This window comes from Rattus norvegicus, chromosome 10 (assembly GCF_021556685.1).
Source record: "Rattus norvegicus strain SHRSP/BbbUtx chromosome 10, alternate assembly SHRSP_T2T, whole genome shotgun sequence".
In the NCBI taxonomy this organism is placed as follows: domain Eukaryota; kingdom Metazoa; phylum Chordata; class Mammalia; order Rodentia; family Muridae; genus Rattus; species Rattus norvegicus.
This window is the reverse complement of record NC_141543.1, coordinates 16,751,965-16,767,345: the sequence shown is the minus strand read 5'-3', so window position 1 is coordinate 16,767,345 and position 15,381 is coordinate 16,751,965. Positions and strand designations below refer to the sequence as shown.

At 45.4% G+C, this 15,381-nt stretch overlaps 1 protein-coding gene and 1 pseudogene across 5 annotated transcripts in view; one reads left to right on the top strand and one right to left on the bottom strand.

Annotated features, from left to right (window-relative positions):
• The window catches only part of Hmox2 (heme oxygenase 2), a 34,246-nt gene extending 18,882 nt beyond the window's left edge, over positions 1-15,364 (top strand). For 2 of the 4 annotated variants that reach the window (XM_087574578.1, XM_087574577.1), the window contains 5 exons: positions 11,326-11,444; positions 12,383-12,500; positions 13,148-13,639; positions 14,317-14,443; positions 14,533-15,363. In XM_087574578.1, coding sequence (XP_087430704.1) covers positions 11,362-11,444; positions 12,383-12,500; positions 13,148-13,639; positions 14,317-14,443; positions 14,533-14,660 — 948 coding nt within the window. In that variant the 5' untranslated portion in view covers positions 11,326-11,361 and the 3' untranslated portion in view covers positions 14,661-15,363. 4 annotated transcript variants of the gene reach the window in all.
• Hmgn4-ps3 (high mobility group nucleosomal binding domain 4, pseudogene 3) lies at positions 6,804-8,241 on the bottom strand (annotated as a pseudogene). Its single transcript, XR_015631440.1, has one exon. The product of XR_015631440.1 is annotated as a high mobility group nucleosomal binding domain 4, pseudogene 3, transcript variant X2 (transcript).
• Positions 15,365-15,381: the final 17 nt, after the last annotated feature.

Below are 15,381 nucleotides of genomic sequence, written 5' to 3'. Positions count from 1 at the left end.
TTGTGACCTCTTTAGTGTTGGTTAGCTCTGATTTTATTATCCACTAAGGCCTGATAAGTCTGGCTATTTCTCTCCAGGCACGGAGTGTTGGGGTGTGCCATCTCCCCCTTTGGGACCACCTTGGGTTGCCCTCTTAGCAAAGTTGGCCTTACCAAGGAGCAGTCATCTTGGATTATATAATTTGAATGAGCCAAGGTAGGTGTTTGAGAGACAGGAAGTAACAACTCTGTGTGTGTGTGTGTGTGTGTGTGTGCGCGCGCGCGCGCGCGCGCGCATGTGCATGTGCATGCCCAAGTGCCTGCAAGCACATATGGAGACCAGAGGTCAACACTGGGTGCCTTGCTCAGTCCTTGGGTCTCCACCTTAGTTGTTGAAACAGGTTTTCTCACTAAATTTGTGGCTTATTGATGTGGTTAGCTGGCTGGTTAGTGAGCTCCAGGGATCTGCCTTTCTCCTCACCCTCAGAACTGAAGCTATAGATATGCCACTGTTTCTATGTGGGTCATGCAGATCTGAATGCAGGTCCTTGTTGTTTTTACCCACCAAGCTGTGTCCTCAGCCCCCAGCAAAGCATTTATATCTCAGAAATCATAGGGTCATGCTTTTCATCCTGAAACAAACTATAGTTTATTACCTTCCTGTAGGAATAAATAGTGTAGTACAGGCAGCTGTACCTCAGTTTCTGTGTAGCCTGGAGTGTGTGGTAACACCACACTAACTCACACGTGTGAACCAGTGAAAACTGTTGGGGACACAGGAAGAACCTCTTACCTTCTGAATGACTCGGGTTTAGTTCCAACTTGACTGTTAGGTGTTTCATGTAGCCAAAGCTGGCCTCTTATTTACTTTGTAGCCAAGAATGACCTTGAAGTTTTGGTCTTCCGGCTTCTCCCTCCACCCTCCAGAGTGCTAGGATTATGTACCAGACTGTACCAGCATGCTCCATATATGCAGTGCTGGGGATTTAACCCAGGACTTTGTCTATGCTGGGCAAACACTGTACAGCTGAGCCACAGCCCAACCGAATCAAATTTTAGTCCCATCCTTCCCCTCTCTTAAAGTAGACTAAGGAAACAACGCCAGGCCTCTGCGATTGTTTCATTTTAGCGTTCTTTCTCTTTAAGATTTATTTTTATGTGCATTGGTATTCCACCTGCATGTATGCCTATGTGAGAGGGCCAGGTCCCCTGGAACTTTCAGTCAGTTGTGAGCTGCTAGGTAGGTGCTGGGAATTGAACCTGGGTCCTCTGGAAGGGTAGCCAGTGCTCTTACCCTGTTAGTGAACCATCCCTTCAGCCTGTTGATTTTAGTTTTTTTTTTTTCCGGAGCTGGGGACCGAACCCAGGGCCTTGCGCTTGCTAGGCAAGCACTCTACCACTGAGCTAAATCCCCAACCCTGATTTTAGTTTTTTATAGTTAGTGGAACTGCTCAACACTGATAGAATGCCCAGATCTGTCATGCTATGGCCTGTGGTCCTCTGTGTTTTGCCCTACAGAAGAATAGCTTCTAAGGCTTTTTAGTGTTACTGGAGAGGAAAGTATCTGGGAGCTGGGTTTGCATTTTGGAGCCATCTTAATTGCTGACTTTTTCCCTCCAACTAGAAATGTGATTCTTGTAGGGACCACTATCAGCTCAGGACACCCCAAGACCAGGTTCTCAGCACAGAGATGTATTTGCCCTAGAGGTCTAGGAATAAGAGACAAAGATAGGAGAGAGGATGAGGAGAAGAGAGAGGGGGAAGGGATATTTGTCATGGGGGACAAAAGACAGCCTCTGGATAGAGAGGACACAGATGTAGCTCATAGGCAAATCGTGTTAGGATGAGGTGTTTAATTTTAACTGAGCATGTTAATTAAGTGAGCCAAAGAGGTTTTGATTGATTACTGGACTTCAATACTTTGATAGGTGGAAGTTGGTATTCAGCCTCAGGAAGAGGAAGTGGCCTAATGAGGGAATGATGAATATCACACACACACACACACACACACACACACACACACACACACACACACACACACGGTACTTTAACATACATGTAGGGAGCAGGAGGAGTATGCTGTTGATTTCATTTATTGTAGGAATGCCTACACTCCGTCCCTCCCTCCCCCCTGGTTTGTGATGATAAGTAAGCTTAGTGTCTCACATATGCTGGGCAAATAGAAAGGCTGTGTAACCAGTGAAAGAATAAAAAGGGAAGAAAAGGAAACATTACTGGTCCTGGGTTTCAGCACCAAACGATTGAGGGAAAAAAGGAAAAAGGAAAGGAATATGAGTGCATCTAGGTATGGTGGAAGGGAAAGTTTATTAGAGATTTGTGGGAGAGTGTAGTTAGAGGCAGGGACACCTGGGAGATCCACAGTGGACCTGACCAGACTGAACTGAGCCATGTGAGAAAGGGGGAGGAGAAGGGAAGGGGATGGGGAGGATAGAACCAGATGCAGCAGCCAGGAGACCAAAAGTACAAAAAGAGTGAGCTTGTAACCAGAGTGGTTGGATTATATAGGGGAAAGGAGCCCAGCACCCTGAGCTGGAGAGTTCAGGGTGGGCCAGCCAGGAGGACCCTGTAACAGGATGGGGCAAAGGGATTGTTGAGAGAGCCTGGGGCAAGGTCTGCTTTGATGTGTATTAAATCGGCATCTCAGTCATTTGTTCCAAGTCTGAAACCTAACAACCGGGTCTCTTAATTTACCTCAGCAGTCAGTTCCAGGTCCTTCTCTGTGTGTGTGTTTACCATTGCATCCGTGGAGTTTTGACTGCTCATGCAGTTGTATTTGGACATGCTAGAGATGAGGGCACCTGTCTTCCTCAACTGAAAAAATGTTTCTGAAAGGAGACTTAGACATCCTGAGCTGATGTGACTTATTGAGGTTTATAAAAGGCTGGCACTTTTGTTTTTGTTACTATTTTTTGAGATTAGGTTTCACTGTGCCGCTTAGGCTGGCCTTGAACTGCCTCACTCCCTCTTGCCCCAGTTTTAAGATGACAAGGGTGCGCCACTATACCCTGATTTTTCTCCCCAGTACTGGGGAGAAATATAGGACCTCAAGAATACTAGAAAATGTTCTGCTAAGGACTAACCTAGCTTTCTTGCTACTTAGCCAGATTTACAAGGGTGTGTTTCATGAATCAGACTAAAGTTTTTCGTCACTGGGTCTTTAACAAGATTTCCTGTCTGATCTTGCTCTTTATCAAGAGGCTAATAATCATCTGTTCAGTGAACTGCAGGGTTGAACTTCAACAAATCAAATGAAGAAAGAGTGAAATTTATGTAAAAAGAGTGAAACTTACGTATTTATTAGGTTTCCTGGGGAATGACTGCTAGAGTTCAGAGCCCTCTGGGCCATTTATTATAGAAACTCAGAAACTGCTGAGTTACTAAGATAATGTGGTTTCCACAGGGTGTTGCGAGGCCCCTGTTATCAAATGTCTTGTTAGGTTAGAACCGATTTACCTGTCTGTTGTTCCCAGCATCCAACACAGAGCTCACAACCGAGCCGAGCTGGCCCAAAGAATGCCATTGAGTGTGGGCATTCTGTCCTGTCTTAGTCACATGTTTACCTGTGAAAAGAACAAGGCATTGCCATTTCCCCACATGCCACAGAAGGGCTGAGTTTTCTGATATGACTTGTCCAGAATCATATGGCTGTATTTCTCATACTTCTTTCCTCATTGTTTCACAGTTGTCCAGTTGCTATTTCTTAGTTTTTGAGTTGTTTGGGAACAGGTCTCATGTATCCCAGGCTGGCCTTGAACTCTTGTGTATCCAAGGATGACCTTGAACCTCTGGTCCTCCTGCCTTGAGTCCGACACGTTGGCTTAGGCTACTGGGCCCAGGTTACTAACCCTAGTCGGGGGTGAAACCCAGGGCTTTCTCAGTGAATCCTTACCACACTTCTCAGTAAGAGACCCGCAATTGAGGCAGCATTACATTTATCTCACACAGTCTTTTCAGGTAAGGCGTCTCACTGTAGTCCTCACAGCATATCTGAGAAGGTAAAGCAGTTTTTCTTGGCCTGTTTTATGAATGAGGAAACTCAGCTTTCAGGAAATTATGACTCATACAGTGCCAAGAGCTACTCAGACCTAAATATTTTTATCCCTAAAGATCAGGCCCTTTATGCGGGGTCAAGCTGCACTTTCCACTCTTGAAGATAAGCTGGGTTTCCATTAAAGAGAACAAAGAACCAGGTAAAAAGTTAAAATCAAATCTTATACTGACCAATTTAGAGTCATGGCACCCAATTACACACTCAACACATAACTCTCATTTAGCTTGTATTTCCAGTGCATTCTCTGTGTACATTGTAACTGTTCTAATGGAGATTGGAGGCTCTGAGGTGTGCTGTTAAACTGAGTCTGAGGGAAGTCTTCATCTGCTGGGTAGGAAGCTTCTTGTTTAACTGGGGGTGGTTACATAGGGCAAGATGGTGCCAGTTCTATATAGGAGTAAAATCTTGAACTGTAGACAGCCTTCTAGGAAGCAGGCAGGGATTCACAATGTTGATAAGTCTGATACTGAGCAGAAATCTATTCAGAGGGAATTATGATCAAGTCTTGGTGAGGAATGCTTACAACAGCCACTTAGCCTCCCTTCCCATATGGAGAATAACGGTGACTTGTACTGTGGACATAAACTCATTGTTGCTGGGTGCCACTACTTAATGAGTCAGGCTTACAGCATTGTCTCATTCCAGGGAGCAGGTAACTCTGACAGTCCTTTTCCGTGGTCTGCAACCTGCTCCTTTCCTTCAGTATAGAATGAATACAAGAAGTCTTTATTATTCTTAGATCATCAGATGAGAAATGAACCATGATATAGTCCTTAGGTTACATTTCTGCCTAGCAGCAGTGCTCTGAATTACCCGGCCTTGTGAAACTTTTGGAGCTAGTCTCCACGAAGGAGAGTTTCTTTGAATAACATGTTATTTCAGAAAGTCATGGTGCCTTTGAGGTGGATGTTCTATCTGCTAGGTGGGTCTCTAGGAACCTCTTCTGGAAGCTTCTGTGAATGGAACTTGCTGCTTCACTCATTCAGGTGTTAGCATGAGACAGCAGCTGATTGGAAAGACAGCTGGCAGTCTGAGGATGTGAGTGGAGTAGCAGTCAGTGTTTTAAACGGGGAGGGGCACAGAAGTGACCTTTCTGGAACTTGTGATAGCAGAAGGGTCAAGGACTGACTTCCTTGTTGATTAGTTGAGGACATATCTTTTTTCTTTTTTTTTTTTTTTTTTTTTTTTTTGGTTCTTTTTTTCGGAGCTGGGGACCGAACCCAGGACCTTGCGCTTCCTAGGCAAGAGCTCTACCACTGAGCTAAATCCCCAACCCCTAGTTGAGGACATATCTTAACTAGTTTGCTTACACCATTCAATTCCTATCTGGGTTTCCTCTTTACCCTTTCCTTCCTTGTATTTGTGTCCTACCCTTTTTTCTTCCTAATAGAACCACGCTACATAAAAGAGACAACCAGTTGGCTAAGCTGTCCAACAGAAAGCAGGACTGAAGAGCTTTCCCGTTTCCTGTCAGTAGTGACGTGCTTACATGCTGATGCAGTCCAGGCTGGGCACGAGGTGCACCTCCACACCACACCCCGGCCCTGCAGTATGCTGTTAGAGAGTTGTGGTCAGCGGTTTGGCTTTCTCGTGTGTGTGTGTGTGTGTGTGTGTGTGTGTGCGCAACCACAGCTTAGTCAGCTTGCCATAGCTGTGCTAGCCCTCTACTGTTTACTGTCCTTTGGGGAGCTTAGTGTCCTTGGCTGTTTGACTGTGATTTATCCTTTCTAGTGTGACTGTATATTATGATTGTACAGATTGCTATAAGCAATTTTAAAGGAGTATATCCTAGAGTAAACAGATCAGCAGAGGATTTGGATATGTAGCTTTTCAGAGGTTGAAGATAATTGTTTCTACTGGGGCAAGGTAGCCTCTTAGTGTTACCCTATATGGTTACTCACTTGAGGAATGGACACATATTGTTTCCCTTAGCAGTAGACTATGTTGGTTGAAAGTGATACTGAGCCTTCCCAGTAAGGGAGCTTTCAGACCCTTTAAGGACTCAGTATTCTTCGAAGGGAAATAAATAAGTAAATTGTACTTGTAGTTTAGAAAACTTAAAATGACAGACAGCAGGTTATTAGTATTATTTTATTGTTTTAAAATTACATATTGTAAACTAGATGCGGTGATACGTGCCTGTGATCCTAGTAAGCTGAAGTGAGGCTGGAGGATTGAGATTGAAAGTCATCTGGGTTACCTTTAAAGGACGGGCAGGGGTTGGGGATTTAGCTCAGTGGTAGAGCGCTTGCCTAGCAAGCACAAGGCCCTGGGTTCGGTCCCCAGCTCTGAAAAAAAGAAAAGGGGGGGAAAAAAAAGGACGGGCAAATAGATCTCTGTGAGTTCAAGGTCAGGCTGGTCTACATGGTTCCAGGATGGCCAGAGGTACAGTGTAAGACCCTCTCTCTGAGAGAGAGAGAGAGAGAGAGAGAGAGAGAGAGAGAGAGAGAGAGAGAGAGAGAGAGAGAGAGAAAGAGAGAGGAAGGAAGGAAGGAAGAAAATAGCATAGCCTGAGCTACATGGCTAGACCCTACTATATAGCTCAGGCTATTTTCAATCTCAAGGTATGATACATACTGTTGATATATTTAACTCCTTTCCTCCGTCCCTACCCTTTTATAGGCCTTGAACTTTATTTAGCCAGGGATAATCTTGAACTCCTGTCTTTACTCCCAAAGTACTAGGATTACAGGCATGCGCCAGTATACTCCTTCCTCTCTCCCTCCCTCTCTTCTTTCCTTCTTTCCTACCTACCTACCTACCTACCTACCTACCTACCTACCTACCTACCTACCTAGTTTAGAGAGTGTTTTGTTTAACATCAGCAAGGATTTCTAGAAAGCCCAGTGTTCCCTGTCCTGGAGCTAAATAGTTGAAAAGACAGCTGTAGCCATTTTACTGGCTGTGAAGACTGAAGTAGGGGCTGGCAGATGGTAAAATTGAAAAGGATGTATGTGAGGATGGCTCGGGGTGGGGGCTGACACACACAAATTAAGTGCTCAGAATGTGAAACTAGTGATTGGGTACCAATGAAAGCCAACTCTTACTTTTCTTTTGTATTTTTTTTAACCATAACCAGCTTTATTAAAGATGCTTTTCATAAACAATCATGGTATTTCAGGCAAGACATGGGCAGACAGTCAACCATATACAGGAACTTCCAAATTCCCTTCTTGTATAGACTACCAAAATCAGAAATCCACTATAAAACCCAATGAAGTCTTCATTCAGTGCTTTGAAAGGGGGAGTAGCTTAGAGTGAGGGTTGACATTTCACGTTAAGGAGGTTGTTTAACAACTTTCCACAAGCCGACCCTGACTGTCAGGAACTGAACATGGCAGAATCTGAAGATCCACAGTCTTTTACAAAAGGAACCAGTGCTCTTCCGAGAACACTCAAAGTCACTGCAAAGTCCACGTCGCCCAATAGACTAGAAAACCAATTTTGGGGGTGAGGCTCCAACGGGTCTCTGGTTTTAAGGGAATTAAGTCTGTGTTGATGGTACGGGGGGAGGGAACAGGATATAGAAATGAATTTAGAGTTTCCAGAGACCACAGGCCTTGGTGGCTACCCACGCAAGACCAGGACGTCTCTCCTGGAAGCCAACAGGAACCTTTTGAAATTATCAGGGAAAGGGGTTTTCTGTCCTCAATTCAGCTTGGGTGATATTTTGTTGGTGACACATGATCCTTCCCCCCACCCCCAACAATGAAGTGTTCCGTGTGCTAACAATATAGTTAAAAAAAAAAAAAGTAAAACAAAATTCTGCATTTTTATAAAACTTGATAAAAAATAGTATTTCAAACTGTGCAGTCACCAGAAGTACAGAGTTTTCAAAAATGCACACACGTCCCTTGGCCTCTCCAGCACCTTCAGCTTTCTGTGCCTGGTCTGTGTTGGCATCTCCGTTGTCCGCATGGTTACCGGCATTGGCTCTCCCCTTCTCTCCCTTCTCTGCAGGGCCGTTTTAGGCCTGGGCTATGGCTTTGGAGGAGCAGGTTTGGCAGACCCACCTTGCAGATCCCTGGGGCTCCTCCTTCATCTTGGCTTTGTCTCCTTTAGCGTCCCCTTCAGCCTTTCTTTTGGGCATGGCAGTGGCAGGGGATGTCGGCGCTGAGCACGGGTTTACAGCGGCGCACGGGTTTGGTCCATTCCGGGGTCATCCTCGCTGCTTCTTCACACTGCTCTTCTTTTGTATTTTTAAAAGATGAAAAGGGCCTTGTTGTTCAAGAAAATTGCACTCCCAGAATGAGCACTTAGTCCCAGATAAAACAGCGACTATATTTTAGTCACTGCTGTTCACTGTAATAATTGGGGTACAAGTATCATTCACAGAACTATTGAAGTGATAAATTACATTAGTATTACTTTACTCTTTTATCTACCTCACTACATGGTAACCTTTGTGACTGTGCTTGTCCCTGCCATTGTCATGCTGTACTTTGAAAAGCAGGGGATCTGCAATTCTAAGGTGTCACAGTGCAGCTTAGAAGCTCTGGGACACTTTACCGCATTGTACTCTTCTCTTCTGAGTAACCGGGGCTCTCATCGTGGTACTCTTTGCCTTGTTGCTATCTGTCACTGAGAGACCAGAAACATTTCTTGTCTATTAGGGTCCCCAGAGGTGTGGGGCATAGCCTCCTTCAACTTTCACTGCTCCTCCCCCACCCCACCTTCTTTCCTGCCCTTTCTTTGTGCATTTGGTTTTTTGTTTGTTTGTTTTCATGGTCTTAATGAGAGGCCAAACCTACTCTGTCTTGGTACCGGCCTACATCTAAAAAAAAAAAAAAAACCTGAGAACTTGACCTGCAGCTGAACCCAAGCTGCTCTCAAATTCCAGGGAGGACCTCATGGCCTGTCATTAGCCCATACCCCAGAGTTACTCCCTAGCAACAGTTAATCAAAGATCAGTCTGATTGTTTCTTTGTGAGACCATTTGTGATTGTTCAGTCTTACTTCAGGACACCTACCTGTAGGTGCTTGCCAGGCTGAACACCCCCTATGTCAGGGTTGGGTTGAAGGAGAGCCCAAGCCCAAGCCCAAGCTTGTAATAAAGAGACCTTAATGTGATTGCATTGGAAATGGCCCCTTGGTGTCTTTGGGATTCACGAACACTTCTGGGCATAACATTAGTAGGTAGCCCTAATGGGCTGGAACTCGTTATAGACTTAGCCTTATAGATCTGGCCTTGAAGTTGCAGTGATCCTCTTGCTTCTGTAAATCCACATTAATTCTTTGCAAACCCTTAGAAGGCCCATGTAGGAGTCATCCTACACCTGACAAAGCTTGCCTCAGCCATTCCTGAGGAAACACGGCACGGCAGCCTTGCACTACCTTAATCTGCTGCACCACATTCCCAACTCTGAGCCCTTGCGTTGTTGACGGTTCTTCTAGAAGCCTCCTCCATATTTGATGGCCATCTGCCTTTACATTCTGATGGGCAGTTGTGTCCCATAGTTCTGAAGTATGTATGCTTTGGAGTCAAGCAAATGTTGTCTTGTACTATGTAAGTTTCATTAAACCTCAATCGGAATGCAAGTAGAAGACCCAGCTTGTTGACACATGTCTGTAATCCAGTACTCAGGAGGCTGAGGCATTAGGATTAGCACAAGTTTAGTTTGGGCTATAGATCTACTTCAGAAAAGGCTTAGGAAGTGCAGGATGTGTGTTAAAAAAAAAATTGAAGGGGCTGGAGAGATGGCTCAGTAGTAGAATACTTAGTGCTCTTATATCTTATAAAGAACTAGGGTTCAGTTCTCAACACCCACACAGTGGCTCACAACTCTAGTTCCAAGGCATTCTCTACACCATCTTTTGACTTTTCTGGACACCAGGCATGCACATGACACAGAAATGCATGCAGGTAAAATAGGTATATATTAGGTTAAAAGAAATCCGCTTAAATTTTTTTTAAAAACTGAGGACTGTGCTGAGCAAACCACACACATACCCTAAAAACGCAAAGATGGCAGCTGGGTCCCTAGACGATGTACTAATGTGATTCTGTAGGGGAGATATGTTTTATGGTATATTTTGTTTTTGTTTTCTCCCTTTCCAAGGATCTTGGCTTTTTCTTTTTTTCTTTTCCTTTTCTTCCTTTTTTTGGGGGGGTGGGGGTGGGGGCAAGGTTTCTCTGTGTACTCTTTACTGTCCTGGAACTTGCTCTGTAGACCAGGCTGCCTCAAACTCAGAGGTCTATCTGCTTCTGCCTCCCAAGGACTGGGATTAAAAGCAGGTGCCATCACTGCCTGGCTTCAAGGGAGTTTTCCACAGTGCTAGACATTTGAACCAAAGGTCTCACACATGTTAGCCAAGCACTTTAGCCTGAGCTACATACACTCCCACTTTATGGGCACCTAATTGTCTCCCTTGTGGAAAATGCTCAATAAGTAAGTGCTAATTGAGGTAGAAAATTGTGTTTTCCTTGGCCCAGTTTAGCCAGATAAGGCTCCAGAGCTGGAATTCTTGTCTTTATGAATGACTTTCTTAGTTGGTGCTGTTGTGCCACACTGCTCTTCTAGAAAGTTCCCCGAGTGGGCACCCCCTGTATATACCGCCAGAGTAGCCGTCTCCAGGGATGGAGGATGGTGTCATCATGTTATGGGATTGTACTTCCCTTGTTGACGAAAGCTCAGCCTTGAAGCAGGCATGGGAATTAATCAGCTGGCTTATTGTTCCCTGCACCAGCAGAGCACAGACTAGGCGGGGGACAGTTTGCTGGGCGACTTAATGGGTTGTTCTGTTCTACAGTGGAGCCGTCAGACATAGCCTGGCCTAACTAAACTCTGGTCAGTACTGTTCTCATTCCTGTCACCTGGCAGGAACGAACTGTGTGGTAAAATGGAGGCTTTGCATTGCTTACTAAGCTGAGAGCTCCTGAACCTTTTATCTTTTTTTTTTTAATGTAGCTTTCTTTTATATCTTTGGTAGCTTTTTATTTATATATAATCTCAAACACGCAGAAAAAAAGGTAAGTCTAGTGCAAAGAACTTCTGTACCCCTTTTAGCCAGACTGTCGGCACTTTTGCCTTGCCTCACATCCCCACATACAGCTTACGTGCTGACAGTAGTTGCAGACAGCATCCCATGTACTTCCAAATGCCAGTGTGTATTGCCCAAGAACAAAAGCATTATTATAACCCCCTGTCCATCTTCAGATCTGTCCATGTTCTGAAATGCTCCCGCAATGGCAGAATTTTGAGGTGCAGGGGTGTCTGTTATATTGGCTTAAATGAGAAAAGGTTATGCAGTCATCAGTTCCTTGTGTCTGTACAGGACCGAAGTGAGGGCAGCACAAACAACTCAGCAACAATGTCTTCAGAGGTGGAGACCTCGGAGGGCGTCGATGAGTCAGAGAACAACTCTACGGCACCAGAAAAGGAAAACCATACCAAGTGAGTGACGGCAGCTGGCTGCTGCCTGTCAGGAGGCCTCGCTCAGCACCTGTCCTCACCCCTGTCATCGTGCTTGGTTCAGTCTGATGCGACAAGGGAATGGTCGTCAGCACTAAGGGCCCTGCTGCACAAGTTCCTTAGCTTCTCATTAGAGTCCTGTCATTGGCTAAGTCATTTCCTATATCTTACTATATTTGCTAATAAACCAGTTCTTAGGATGTGGGGTGATACAGAATAATTTCCTAAAAAAATAAAATACTGTAGAGACTAGACCACAAGAGAACCAGATTTTTCTCATTCTAACAGATGGAGTGTGTGAATACACAGGAGCCTTCCTAGGTTCCATTGTCCTTATGATGATATTTTTCTTCCTTATCCATTTATTGATGTAACTTTATCCTGTGTAATTCTGTTAAATACAAAACTGGGAGGCAGAAGCAGGTGGATCTCTGAGTTCAAGGCCATCCTGGTCTACAGAGTGAGTTCCAGGACAGCCAGAGCTACACAGAAACCCCGTCTCAAAGACAAAAAGAAAAAGAAACCAACCAAGATCTTGGTCTGTCTCTCAACTATCTCATCTTCCCACAACTAGGCCCATCCACATATCATCTGGGAGGAAGGCAGCTCTTTCTGGGATAGATTAAGTATTGGTTCTTCAGCCACTAGGTGGCTACAAAGCAAAGCGTCATTTATTTGGGTGCTTGCTAACAGATACCAATGCAGGCACTCTTGAGGAGACCAGAGTAAGTGTCTTGTCCACTGAGTTCTTGTGTCAGATTGTCCTATCTTGCCCTGTGCTCACTGACAGGCTCAGTTACTCACATTGGACTGGAATAGTGTCTGAGCAGCTCCTGTTTCCTGGCTCCATCGTGGGCCTTTTAGTCTTTTCTGGAGAACTGGAAAGGGCTACTGTCTCACCCAAAATTCATCTCCCACAGAATGGCAGACCTTTCTGAGCTCCTGAAGGAAGGGACCAAGGAAGCACATGACCGGGCAGAAAATACCCAGTTTGTCAAAGACTTCTTGAAAGGAAACATTAAGAAGGAGCTATTTAAGGTTTGTGCCCCTCAGTCAGATGGGGTTGGGTTCTAATCTTTAATAAGGGGTGGGAAGTGGGGTGGCTTTAGTCAGTTGAGGAAGTTGTCATGCAACCACTCTAGGAAGAAGCTGCTGGGTCTTTTCTACTTTTTTCTTGGAGACAGTCTGGATGGATATATGGATGGATATATATATATATCTCCCATCCACTATGCCCAGCCATATATTTGTTTTCCTGGTGTTAAGCCTATTCTAGCCTAGACGGAGTAACAAAAATATATTGGCAAATATTCACTAGAAGCTTCCTAGGTGTATTAAGTAGTTAAATATATTTAAAAAGGACCACAGTTGGATCTTTGGGAACTGGACAAGTGGCTTTTGTCTTGAGCTACTCTTAAAACTGGTGGTGATGGTGGTGGGGACTGGAGAGTTGGCTCAGTGGTTAAGAGTACTGACTGCTCTTCCAGAGGTCCTGGTTCAATTCCTAGGAACCACATAGTGGCTCACAACCATCTGTAATGGGATCTGATGCCCTCTTTTGGCATGCAGATAAAGCACTCATATATATATAATAATCTTTAAAAAAAAAAAAAACAAAGCTTAGTGGGTTCTAGAGCTGCTGCTGGCTTATAGCTCTTTCCCACAATCTTCCATCACACTCACAGCTGGCCACCACTGCACTTTACTTCACATACTCAGCCCTTGAGGAGGAAATGGATCGCAACAAGGACCACCCAGCCTTCGCCCCTTTATATTTCCCCACGGAACTACACCGGAAGGAAGCACTGATCAAGGACATGGAGTATTTCTTTGGTGAAAACTGGGAGGAGCAGGTGAAGTGCTCCGAGGCTGCCCAGAAGTATGTGGATCGGATTCACTACGTAGGACAGAATGAGCCAGAGCTGCTGGTGGCCCATGCTTACACTCGTTACATGGGGGACCTTTCGGGAGGCCAGGTGCTGAAGAAGGTGGCTCAGCGGGCACTAAAACTCCCCAGCACTGGGGAAGGGACCCAGTTCTACCTGTTCGAGCATGTGGACAATGCCCAGCAATTCAAGCAGTTCTACCGCGCCAGGATGAATGCCTTGGACCTGAGTATGAAGACCAAAGAGAGGATTGTGGAGGAGGCCAACAAAGCCTTTGAATATAATATGCAGGTATTACTGGGCACTGACCATGGAACCTGACCCATGCGGTTATAACCTTGGATGCATGCGTAGTAGAGTCAAAGCCAGAAGTTTCTTGAGAGGCTATTGGTAGTGTGACAAATGAGTTCCTACATGCCCTAGAAAAAAGTGAGGGAACCAGTTAGCCATCAGGGATCATGGAGCAGTGGATGGCTCCCAGGCCTGGCTGGAGGCCATGACTAGGGCTGGAAAGGGCAAAGCCCCAGCATTTGAAAGGTCTGAAATAGATCTATTTCCCTCTATCTTACCACAGGATATTAGGATTGAGGAATGGAGAGTTTCATTTTGTAGCAAGTATTGATATAAAAATATCACTTAATATGGAGCCAGATTCATTGGGAAGTAGAATAAAGAGGTTTTACAAGTCTCAGGTAGGGCTGATCTTACAGAAGCCATTTCTGTCCCCAGTACCTCAGTGTTGGGAGAGAATAGCTGTGGGCACTCAAGCAGAGTCCTTAGCAGCAGCCACCTGAGCTCCCACTAAGATGTGCAGGGCGGTGTTCACTTTTCTGGCTTGATGTTCATCTGGTTTTCAGTCCTGATGAGGTGTTTCTGGACTCTAGCTTCTCCATGGGTCATCTGTAGAGTGTAAATTCTGAGTCTCCCTAGTTTAGGGATAGCCTCTAATGATTGTTTTTGCTCCTCAGATATTCAGTGAACTGGACCAGGCTGGCTCCATGCTAACAAAAGAAACCCTGGAGGATGGGCTCCCAGTACATGATGGGAAAGGAGATGTACGTAAATGCCCCTTTTATGCTGCTCAGCCAGACAAAGGTAGGTTATGGGTCCTCAACTAACATTTCTGGGAACAGGTATATGATTGCCCTACACTGATGCCATGTCTTATGTTGTGCTGCATGCAGGTACCCTGGGAGGCAGCAACTGCCCCTTCCGGACAGCCATGGCTGTGCTGAGGAAGCCTAGCCTGCAGCTCATTCTGGCTGCCAGTGTGGCCTTGGTAGCTGGACTCTTGGCCTGGTACTACATGTGAAGGACCTGTCATGTTGTTTGCATCCTATCCCAAGTGACCTCTTCCATCCCCATCTCCACCTCTGCCCAAAACTACCACCTCAGGTGACTTTTCTAATGCTGGGTTTGAGAAAACAAGCAACCAATAAAAGCCAGACACTAGCACCTCTGCCTGCCAGCATCTTCTCTGCCAACCAGGTACATACCAGACAGTGGCTGTCGCTCTGTTAACAGCCAGTGCCCGACTGCAGTTCAGTCATGGACTTCTCATCTGGCAGTGTTCCAGGACGTTTGCCATTTGGGAGGCCTGGGTACACTGTTTTCTTAGCAGTACTTGGAATAGTCATTGCCATGCTGGGAGTGAGCTGCCCACACCCAGGTTTTGTGGAAAACGGTCATGCCAGCTGATGGGTCAGTTTTCCAGGCCTTTTGGAGTAGAAGCTGTGTATTCCTGCCTCAAAGCCTACAGAGCTTATCCTGCATAACCAGGATCTCCCCAAGAAGTCTTGTTAGCCTGGTCTGTCTCCACTGACTACACCTGCCACAGCACTCTAAAAACAAACTCCACACACTCCCCTCCTTCCTGGGACAGTACAGAGTCCTCAGAAACAGTGGCATGTTGCATACCAATGGACATCCTCTTTGATGACACTCCTTGCCCACTTCCTAGCACCTTCTATTTCCTTGTATTCATGCTAAACACCATAAAAGATCCTTAACATCTGCTTGGACCTGTGATTTTT